Below are 11,056 nucleotides of genomic sequence, written 5' to 3'. Positions count from 1 at the left end.
CCTGTCACTGCTGTCGTAGCTCTGTGCGTGGAGCTGTTCACACGCAGTCCCAGGCTGGGATTCCTGAGTATCTGTGGTTGGGGAGTGGAAGGGGCGGTCCGTGGGCTTTCTGGGTCATCTTATGTGCTCTTGGTCAGACTTTCCATGTACTCTTCCCATTTTGCAGCCATCCTTTCCAAATCCCTTACAATTGATCGTTTTTATAATGGATTTCTGCAGGATGTGCCATCACTGCTGCTTTTAGCAGCAAAACTCTTAAATTAAGAGCTAGGCTTGTCATTTTCTGAAATCAACATTCATTTGTATTCTATTTTTCTTCCTGCTCCAGTGGATCCCAAAAGCAGAGAAGTGATTCGAAACGCTTGCAAGGCTGTAGGCTCCATTAGTGACACGTCGTTTGACATTCGGTTTAACCCAGATATTTTCTCACCAGGTATGTGTACAAAGGGCTGGTTTTAGTCCCCCTTCAGGGGATCGCTGTGTCCACAAAAAATTGTGTTCTGCAGCCAAGAATATTGCTGGCTTTTGGCTAGCCAGGCTGGTGCAGGATTCTCCATGAAGCACAAAGAGACAGAAAAGAGAAAGAAGCGTAATTGATGGCAATGCTTGAACCGCCAAAAGCGGGCAGTAAGCTGTCTCCCACCGCTACGCTCGAGGGAGGTCTGCAGATCGCTGCCAAGAATCTTCTTGTGATTCTCCAGCATCCCAGCTGCTAGGCCACATGAAAAGAAGCAGAGGGAGGGGAAAAAATTAAATTTGATCCTAATGTAGTAGTTTACACAAAAAACAACAGTTGTAGTCAAACGGCTGATGCAGTTGGATCCTGAGTGAAGGGCAGGGTTTGTTTTGGTGACATTATGGTAAGCAGGTCGCACTGCCCTTGCAAAGACGTGCATCAGTCCCAGGCAGTGTGTGCAGCATTCCATATCTGGAATTGGTATTTTTTTATTTGGAAACACAGCAGAACCTCCCAGAGTGTTTATGGGGGTGAATACCAAGGCTGTGTGCATGCAAATTGCGGGGGAGTGGCCGTGAAGTTGAATTTAGCTTGGAATAAATGTCAGAGGGAACATGTGTTTTGAAATGCCCAAACATCTTCTGAGGCTCATAAGGATGAGTGTTCTGGCACTGACTTTGCAGCTAAAACTTGAAATTTTATTTTAATTCTGGTGTGCAAAAGCAAAAGGCTCTGAGTTTCTAGCACCTGCAGTATTTGCTGACCCATGTGCTGAAACATTCCCACTCCAGTCTAGCCAGGTGGCTCTTCCGCACTGGAAGCGGACACAGCACTTTGCAATAGGTAGGGTGGACTAGATAAAGAGCAGAATTTTGGCTTTTAAAAGCTGTGTTAAGAAAGAATGTGTGGGCAGGAGCAGCACAGGCACTAACCAAGCAGAGCAGCTAATGCTCTTTCCATAGAAACATGTTGTAGATAAGTTTTGAACTTGTTTTTTCTTTGAGTTGATGTGTGTTATGTTTTTTCTCTTTTACTCTCCTAGGTGTTCGTTTTCCCGAGTCTAGCAAAGAGGAGGTGCAGGAGCAGAAGCAGTTGCTGAAGGATGCTGCCGCGTTCTTGCTGTCATGCCAGATCCCGGGTCTGGTAAGGAACTGAGGACCAGCGGTGATGTTCTCTCTGACAGCTTGCCTCCAGCCTGGCTGCTCTGAGCAAGCACTGACACCGGGGTATGCCAGCCTCGCCTCCCAGGCGGGTGCTGTGCTCACTGCCGAGCGCTGGCACCGTGGTGAGGTGCGGTGAACAGCACAGGCAGCTCTGGTGCAGGCACAAGAGGGGTTTTCCATTTCCCCTCTTGCATCGTGGCACAATTTTCCCACCTCACTCCAACAAAGACTTTTTGGCACTAGTAATTAACAGCTATTGCTGAGAGTTTGGGACAAGAAAGCACATAAAGTCGTCCTCCCTAGCCCTGGGCGTCCTGCGCGACTTACTGCATTATCCGACCCTGACTGTGACTCAATTGGTGACTAATAATTTGGAGTGAACTGGGAAATCTTTCTTACTAATATCTATTGTGAAAACCCTCTGTCAGTCTTAAGCGTTTTGGATGCTTACTGTGCATCTGGCTAGATAAGAAATACCAGCTTTTCCCTTCTCAGGACACTCTCTAAATTGACTGCTAACGCATATGTTACAGCAGGCACTGTAATGAGGAGGGTGGAATCAATGACTTCCACTCCAGGAAGCTCAGGAGTTGTTGGTGTTGTATAGGAGGGGATTTTCCTTGCTGGAGAGCTTCTTCTGAACTCTCAGTCCACCACTTCTGTAGTCAGCCATAACCTTTAAGACCAGCTATTCAGTCTGTAAATAGCAAAGGAGGGAGAGAGAATCAGAGAAGGGCTTGGTGACTGTTGTTTTACAAGATAGTCGATGCACTAGTATATAAACCCAAAATGCTGCACGAGCCTGTGCGAGGGCAGGTAACACGCCAGCTGCTGTGAGCCGGCAATCCTCCGTACGCTGCGTAGCAGAGTAACCGGTGTTACTCCATGACGTGGATTAAGCGACTCTTTATCAGCACTGCAACACAACTTAACATGCAAATGCCATTTCCTCTTATCAGCTGAGTGTGTACAGCTCCACGCAGTCTTTTAATTGGAAATGTTTTTAGTTAGTGACTGTGAGGCCCGTAAAGAAGGGTTAGCCCATGAGTTCCCCAAGCATTAGTTAAATCAGCCATGCCGAGGGGAAAGCGGTTCTCGTTGCCAGAGCCACAGGAGTCCTCTGAGTCCCTGCTCTGCTCCCGAGTTCCTCTGTGGCCTCGGGCGCACTGCTGGAAGCGGTGTGCCGAGTTATGCTGAATGATGCTGAGCGCCGTTGCCATCTCTGCTGGTCTCCTCGGGCCGCCCCAGACCCTGTGTGCTCAGCACCTGGGTATGACCGATCGTCTGTGCTGCCCCACCGGGCCTCTGCGGGTTCTGCATGGGGAGGCCGATGGAGCCCGAGCTGTTTGGCTCTGACAGTTCCTCTCTGTCCCTCAGCTGCCCCGTGCACGAGCTCCTGCAGTGCCTTTATCCGCTTTGCCGGCAGCGGAGCCCATGGCCCCAGGCAGGGAGGACGCTGCAGCCCTGGCTCTGGCTGATCTGTGCTCTGTGCTTGCCAGTTCCTGCTGTGCTTGTAACTTAAACTTCATCCCTGGAAGTTGCCTTCTGCGTCAGGCAACGCCTTTTTCCCTCTCCAGTAATTTTTTTTTTTTAAATTGAAATTCTTCCCTTTGTTTGCTGTCAATAGCCAAAGTTTGTACGTACCCTGCAGGTCAAAGACTGCCTGGATCACACGGTGCTGCCGATGGACGGGGCTACCTTAGCTGAGGCCATGCACCAGCGGGGCATCAACATGCGTTATCTCGGCAAAGTGATCAACTTCATCACCAAGACCCCTGGCCGTGCTCAGCTGGATCACATTTTTGTAAGTATCGGGCTTAGCTTCAAACTGTTGGTTAAAACCACCTCTGGCAGAATTTGCCCTGTACAGGTTCCAACTTGGCCAGTTGTTTTCTCTGTGTGAAAATAAACAGCTTCCAAAATAGAGGAGGAGGAGGAGGGAGAAGGGCCTGTAAGTGCCACATGGGAAGCTTTGCTCCCAGATCCTTAATGGGTTTCATGGCATTAGGGACTTCGAGTGGCCTTTGGGATAGAGAAGTGTTTCAGGGATTCCCAAGCATAACAGCAGATAACACAGTTGGATTTTAAGCCGTGCATTTTTTTATGCCTCGAAGATCCATCAGGGCTTTGAATCAAACTGGAGAGCGTTGTGAGCACGGCTGCCCAGGAGCACGTGCAGGGCGGGTGCTGCGGTGGCTCCTAGAAGCACGGATAGAGCTGAGCCGCACGTGGTGGCATGTGGGCACCGTGCAGGGGGGCTTTCCCAGCTCCAGGAGTGCTGTCAAAGGTCTGTGCTGCAGGGGAAGGGCTGCAGAATGCATCTTCTGCAGATCTTGATAAAAGCCCACTTCAAAAGCGCAGCGTATTTTTAATTGTTATTGCCGACTGACTCTGAGCCTCTGTTCTCTGTTCCTTTGGGTAGAAAATAGGAATCAGTGAATTGATCACTCGATCGGCTAAACACATCTTCAAGACGTACCTCCAGGTATGACCTGCAGTCTAACCTCCTGCCTTGCTGTCCTCTCTAATGACTTTTTTCCACAAATAGAGCGCGGTTTGAGTCTCTCTGCTCATTAGGCAGTTCGTGGGGGTTGCCTGGTAACGGGCAGTACAATCTCATCAGCGCTAAAAGAGGTGCAGGCCTGCGCGTAAGGGAAAACAAGTTCCCACTTGAAGACAGCTTTCCCAGAGAGTGATCATTCATGCTCTCTTCCCCAGATTCTCACTCATTATGTTGAAGGCTTTTAAAAGTGAAATCTCAGCTTGTTTTCCTTGTAACACCTTTTCCTCTTAAACAGTGTTGCTTTTGCCCTTCTGAGAAGCTTTTTTCATTCCATAAACATTAGTGCGTCCTAGTACCTGTCAGTGCATAGCGTAGCGATACACCTGGCTGCATTCCATGGCTAAATCTTGTTCACACTCTGCAGTCTCTCTGTCCCAGGTCGCAGCCCCCAATGGAACTATGTATTTGTGTCTGTGGGTATATCCTTATATCTACATAATTCTGTCTGTGCCACTTCCACTTGCAAATATTGCCTTCTCTTCCCTCTCCTGGAAGATTTTCCCGATTCCGGTAGGGCTGGATTTGCGTGGGGCTCAGTGCCTGTGTGATGGCAGGTGTCTTCCAGGACTGATTCTGGTGTCTCGCTGCAGGGCGTGGAGCTGTCGGGTTTGTCAGCAGCCATCAGCCACTTCCTCAATTGCTTTCTGAGCTCCTTCCCAAATCCCATCGCCCATCTTCCAGCTGATGAGCTGGTCTCCAAGAAAAAGAACAAGAAAAGGAAAAACAGGAACCTTGGAAATGCTGATAACACGGCATGGGCCAGCATGACCCCTCAGGAGCTCTGGAAGAATATTTGCTCGGAAGCGAAGAACTACTTTGATTTCAGCCTGGAATGGTGAGCAGAGCAAACTGCCCTCGACTCTCACCCAGTGTCTGTAACTTTTTCTTTAATAGGACCTGCCTTGTGACTTGTTTTTTGTTCGAATATCAATTTGTACTCTTGAGGGGAGTTTTATGGGCTTATAAAGGAAAGAAATTGGGCAAAGAGCAGCAGGGGAAAGTGTAACTGAAATTTGCAATGAGATGACACTGATGAGGCCAAGGCAGGTAGGAGGTCGTTGGCGAAAGCGGTGATTGTCCCTCGCGCCAGGGACAGCTCGCTCTCACCCACAGCTGGAGGCATCCAGGCTCCACCTGAACTCCCCAAGAGCGCACACGTGGGATTTCAGTAGAAAGCCCTGTTGTGCATCGCTGTAAGCCTTCACAGACCGTTAGCAACGGCTGGAATGTTAGTCCTTGGTTCCAGTCAGCACCGAGCTGTGCGGGGACCTGTGCCCCCGGTACCCCACCCTGGAGCATGGCGCTGGGCAGGACCTGACCGAGAGCTGACACCTGGTTGTGCTTTTTGCAGTGAGAACGCCGACCAAGCGGCTGAAGTGTATAATCTACAGAAAATCACCCTGCTCCGTGAAATCTCCCTCAAAACTGGAGTCCAAGTAAGATCCCCATCTTCCCTCCCTTCCCCATCACGTTCTCTGCTGAGAAGCACGAAGAGTGACCACAGACTGTGCTGGGGGACAGCCTTCCGGGCAGAGCGCGGGAGCCCCTGTGGGATACAGGCTCCAGCCCTGGGGAAAGGGATTTCTAACCCTGTTCCCTGTTAGGGTGAACTTGCTGTGCGCCTCCCCAGCAGAGGAGCCAGCCTGAGCACTACTCCTGCAGCTCACTGTCTGACAGACCAAACCCGCAGCTTGAATTCATGCACACGCCTACTCCCCACCCACAGACAAGCAGCCCTTTGGCTGAGCAGAGCCGGGCTTTGGGGTCGGCCTTGCTGGCAGCACAGGGGGTTTCCTTCCCCGCAGCACTGCCTTCTGGCTCTGCCGTGGGGTGCGGGAGTGTGGCTGGATGGGGTCACGGGTCCAGTACTGGCACAGCCACGCCTTGGCACCGTGGTGTGATCTAGCCGTGCACACCTGGTCGTGTGCGCCTACACGTGACCTGCCAAAACTCTGTCCCCAGGTGGGGACACAGGAGATGTCCCCAGGTGGGGACACAGGAGATGTTTTGGCTGTGAATCCATGTGCAGAATCCAAGGCTCACTTCCCCTCTTTTCCTGACGAGCACCTAGGACAGTGGTGATTGTCACCTCTGGTCTTTTCGGTTCCTCCAGATACTGCTGAAGGAGTACAACTTCGACAACAGGCACAAGCCCACCTTCACAGAAGAGGATATTCTCAACATCTTCCCTGTAGTGAAGCATGTGAACCCCAAAGCCTCCGACGCTTTCCACTTTTTCCAGAGCGGGCAAGCAAAGGTTCAGCAAGGTACAGACCCAGCACGCCTCTGCCTCCTGGGGCGAGCGCTGGTAAAAGGGTGAGCAGCCTGGTCCGCTGCTCTCCCCCAGTACACCCCCACCCACCCAGTTTGGAGGAGGATGGTGGTCTCCAAGCCCATCTGAACCACACGCCTGCTGTACAGTTACCACCAGTGAACAGGGCTGTGTGCAGGGCAGCGGTGTCCTTCTCCGAGGCGATAGTCCTCGCCCAGGGCAGTGTGTCCCTCTGCTGGTTTCTCTTCATGGGCAGCACTCCCCTCCAGCAGCGTGGGGGTTATTTAACATACATACAGACAGGAATATAACTTTTTTCAGGTTTCTTGAAGGAGGGCTGCGAGCTCATCAATGAAGCCTTAAACTTGTTCAACAATGTGTATGGTGCTATGCATGTAGAGATCTGTGCCTGCCTGAGGCTGCTAGCTCGTCTCAACTATATCATGGGGGACTATTCAGAGGTAGGCAAGGGCTCGGCTGGGCTCTGTTCAGTCCTCAGTCCTTCCCCGTGCTCGCTCGCTCACGTGCGCGGCACTGTGTGACTTGCTCTTGGGTCTTCTGTTCCGTTCAGGCCTTAAGTAATCAGCAGAAAGCGGTGCTAATGAGCGAGAGGGTCCTGGGTATCGAACATCCCAACACCATCCAAGAATACGTAAGTACAGGGCGCTGGGGGAGAAGCAGCACCTTGTGTGTCCGCCTGGAGTCTGCGAGCCTTAATTCGTGTCTGCGTCTAGAAAACAGCTGCAGTTCTCCTTGCTTCTGCCCCGTTCTTCCCCGAATCCTCCATTTTCATTATAATCTTTGTATCTTACAGTTTTGTAAAGCAAATACCAAAGTGTTTGCATTATAAACGTCCTGCGTTGTCAGTATTTGTCCTTAGTTTAGAATTGTGGGGGTTTGTTTGATGAATGTTTATTTACATTCATTCATTCTGCTGGCTTTTGCCCAAAAGAGCAAGAATCCCCCCAGAGTGCAATCGAAATATCCTGTATGCACAGGTCCATTTTGAAATATTCCTTGAGAAACCAAAATGAAACACTTCAGCTTCCTCAGCACTGTGTCTTTTGTGGTACGTCAGTGGAGCTGTGAATCAGCCAGCAGGCTTGGACTTCTCTGGTTGAAATCCTTTTTAACCATCAAGAAAGATCTTTTATTTGTGTGCCGCTGAGGAGAGGAGTGAGGAGGAGAGACGAGATTGTTTTACAGGGTGGTAGGTAAAAACCGTCAGTGCTGGGTCCCTTCTGTTGCAGATGCACCTGGCTTTGTACTGCTTTGCCAACAGCCAACTCTCGACAGCACTGAACTTGCTGTACCGCGCACGCTACCTCATGCTGCTGGTGTTCGGGGAGGATCACCCGGAAATGGCACTCTTAGATGTGAGTCGAGTTCTGATCTCAAAGAAACCTCTTGCCCTTTTCAATGCCCATGTTGGTGGCTTCTTGAAACACGCGTTCAGGCGCCGCTCTGCGCTCCCTGGCGTGCTGCTGGTTGGTGCGGTGGTTGAACGGCGCAGAGGGGTTTGGCTCTTCAGCCTCCCACAGCTGGAGCTCTGCACAGGGACGCTGGAGACGTGGGTTCAGGAGCCTGTGCTCCTGGGGTGAATTCCTTAGTTTAGCCTGTTCCTGTTGCCTTGGCATAAAGCGGAGGGAGTTCCTCATCTCTCATCTGGTTTGTTTGCACTGAGCTCCCGTCGGGGCGAGGGGTCTCCTGGCGCGTGGTCCGTGCTGTCGGGATCCCCGCTGGGGCTTGGGGGCTGCTGCAGCCTTTGACAGGGACATACCTGTGGGGTCTGGGTGTTTACGGAGCAGTAAACGCGTGGTTTGAATTTGCCTTTCTGAATGCCTGCTTGGCTTCTTCGTGCAGAACAACATCGGCTTGGTGCTCCACGGGGTTATGGAGTACGACCTGTCCCTCCGGTTCCTGGAGAACGCGCTGGCCATCAGCTCCAAGTATCACGGCTCCAAGTCTTTGAAAGTTGCACTAAGGTGAGGTGGGGCAGAGGAAGGGCTGGGTCACTGGCCTGTTAAAGAGAGTGAGTGGACTCACTGTGTGCTTCCATGGAGGGATCTGATCCAGCTGGATCCTGGTAAATGGAGATTGGGTCTGGTCCCAGCCTCCTCGGGACCGCTGGGCTGTGGAGCCAAGGTCATGGGGCAGCATCTGAGTTTGTTGTCTCAAGGACAGAGATCCCTTGTTAGTTGTGGGATCTGCTGTAATGCTGGTTGCCCGAAAAATCTGTGAAGGTTTTGTGGACTCTGAGTAGAAACCGTATGTGGCAAGTTCAGGTTGGAGAGCCAGGCTGGGAGCCTGGGGTGGGACGTAAGCGTGTATTTAATTGTCAGCCCTCGCAGAGCCATCTTTGAGAAGCGTGGAGTTTGCTTTTGTCCTTCACCATAAAGCCTTGGGTTTGAATAAAATACTGAGGAGCTTCCTTGTGTTTCCAAGGGAGCTCTGAGCGGTCGGCACCTTTAGGATCTGCTCCGAGTCCCGCTGCTCGGCAGAGCCGTACGCACCGTCCTTGGCGGCAGAGCTGGCTCGCCATCAGCCGAGCAGTGGCCCACTCCTAATTACTGCCGCCACATTGCAGCCCATCTGTTCTTCGTCAGGGTGAAAATAAATCTTAGTAAGCACCCAAAAGAGTCTGATTTGTCTTCCAGCAGTTGATGGATCTACATTCTGCAGAAAGCATCTTGCCTCCCCCAGTAGCACTGAGATGCTTGATGAGGTTCATCACCTCTCTCAGGGTCACACTGCCAACAGGAGAAATCTTTTTTATTCCAGAAACACCACGGAAGCGGAGTCCCAGCCAAGCCAGCTCTCCCAGCTGGGAGAGCCCAGGTGACCTTGGTCCCAGCTCTGCCGCTGTTTTGATGGTTGTTTCTTTGCTGAAAGATGTTTTTACTTTTGGCTGTGAATAATCAACAAGACTATTAATCAAACAGACCCTTTTTGAAGGGCGAGGGCTTATGGCTGCTTCCTCCTTCTTTCTCCAGTTAACAGTGGGGAGAAGGCAGCTGCCCGGCTGTGCTGTATTCAGCGTCCAGAATCCGCCTCCTTTGACACTGGTATTAAGACTTGGAGCCTAAACGCTATGTTAAAGTCCTACCCGCTGTCCTGCAGAAATGTTTCTTTTTCATGAAAGTACCTCTAAACCCTTCTCCTTCCCTCAGCCACCACTTGGTAGCCCGAGTGTACGAGAGCAAAGCCGAGTTCCGGTCAGCGCTGCAGCACGAGAAGGAAGGCTACACCATCTACAAAAACCAGGTAAGGAGTGAGCAGGGCACGCTGCTGGCTTGTGTCGCCGCTTTGCTGCCAGGACCGAGCAGCACCCCTGCAAACAGCGCCGCGTCCCGGAGCGTGGTGCGGCCCGTCCGACAACCAGCCGGAGCAGATGCCAGCGATTCTTCTTTCTGGGGCCGGGGCAGAACTGCTGCCCTGTACAGTGCCAAAAGTCTTTGGCCTTCTGCAAGGTTGTCCTCGCTGCACCCCTGTCCCTGGACAGACACTGGTGCTGGTGTCCCGGCCCCGCGCCGGAGGAGCTGGTCTGTCCTTTCCTCTTTTTGCACCAGCCGCCTTTTGAGTGTCAGATCCACCCGAGGGTGGTAGTTGAGCTGTTCCACAGCCCGTGCTGCACAGTGAAACTCTGTGTCGGCTGGGGTCTGTCTGAACACGTCTGCAGTCATACCCGGTGATCCGGCACCGCCTCGCCGGCTGAGAGCACGGCCCGGCAGAGGGAATGCCGCTCGCCCTGCCAGCGTGCTCCTACTTGATAGAAATGTGTAATGTTGATAATAAGGCTCCTAGAGGAATTTTTGTTTGTTTGTTTTTTTGAATGCCAAGGCGGGTGAAATCCAGTTCTGAGTTTCTAGAAGGATGTAGAGCCAGCAGAGAGCAGGACTCCTGTTCTGATTTGTGATGTCGTTCCTTTTTAATATTTTTTTTTCCTTTTCTGATTTAGCTTGGAGAACACCATGAAAAGACCAAAGAGAGCTCCGAGTACTTGAAATACCTGACTCAGCAAGCAGTCGCTCTTCAACGCACAATGAACGAGATTTACAAGAACGGCTCCAACGCCAACATCATGCCGCTGAAGGTAACCTTATGCAATGGGGGCAATGGAGAGCACTTGTCACAACGGCAGGGATTTGTGTGTAGCTGCCCCTGAAGGATGTGTTGGTGTTTGTGTGCAGATGGTGCTGGTGCGGGAGGGTCACGGCTGTGCCGGCTGCAGACCCCTCACGGGCCAGAGGTCCCTGCACAGGCAGAGGTTAGGACACACGTGGCACTGTGTAACTGATACCAGCTGTTTGTGCTCTCCGTGTCCGAGCAGAGTGGTTCTAGGCTCTGGCTCTCTCCTGAGCTCGGGCAGCGTTGCAGCACCCGGGAAACTGGGCATGGAGGCGCTGGGCAGCCGGGAGCCGGGGACACCTACACCAAACCCGCCCCTCTGACTCACCGGCTGCGGGCAGGTTGCTCAATCCAAAAGTGCTTCAGTTTCCTCATCGTAAAAAATGCTGTCATCCTTCACTGGGTGCTTTGTTCTCCTTCCAAGGATTTTGTGGCGTGGGGTGGCTGGGCAGCGGAGCGGAGCGGGGGGCCCT

The 11,056-nt window shown here is 52.0% G+C and overlaps 1 protein-coding gene across 1 annotated transcript in view; it reads left to right on the top strand.

The window, feature by feature from the left end:
- The window catches only part of CLUH (clustered mitochondria (cluA/CLU1) homolog), a gene marked incomplete at its 5' end in the record, with an annotated part of 21,269 nt that overhangs the window by 8,362 nt on the left and 1,851 nt on the right, over positions 1-11,056 (top strand). The window contains 13 exons of the mRNA XM_010073454.1: positions 329-433; positions 1,500-1,600; positions 3,272-3,424; positions 4,043-4,105; positions 4,774-5,018; positions 5,535-5,619; positions 6,297-6,450; positions 6,777-6,916; positions 7,027-7,107; positions 7,706-7,831; positions 8,319-8,440; positions 9,626-9,719; positions 10,414-10,548. Coding sequence (XP_010071756.1) covers positions 329-433; positions 1,500-1,600; positions 3,272-3,424; positions 4,043-4,105; positions 4,774-5,018; positions 5,535-5,619; positions 6,297-6,450; positions 6,777-6,916; positions 7,027-7,107; positions 7,706-7,831; positions 8,319-8,440; positions 9,626-9,719; positions 10,414-10,548 — 1,604 coding nt within the window. The remainder of the gene's footprint in view (positions 1-328; positions 434-1,499; positions 1,601-3,271; positions 3,425-4,042; positions 4,106-4,773; positions 5,019-5,534; positions 5,620-6,296; positions 6,451-6,776; positions 6,917-7,026; positions 7,108-7,705; positions 7,832-8,318; positions 8,441-9,625; positions 9,720-10,413; positions 10,549-11,056) is intronic.

The sequence above is a fragment of the Pterocles gutturalis genome, unplaced genomic scaffold, assembly GCF_000699245.1.
Source record: "Pterocles gutturalis isolate BGI_N339 unplaced genomic scaffold, ASM69924v1 scaffold18452, whole genome shotgun sequence".
Lineage (NCBI taxonomy): Eukaryota > Metazoa > Chordata > Aves > Pterocliformes > Pteroclidae > Pterocles > Pterocles gutturalis.
The sequence above is the reverse complement of the archived record's forward strand: the minus strand, read 5'-3'. Positions and strand labels throughout refer to the sequence as shown.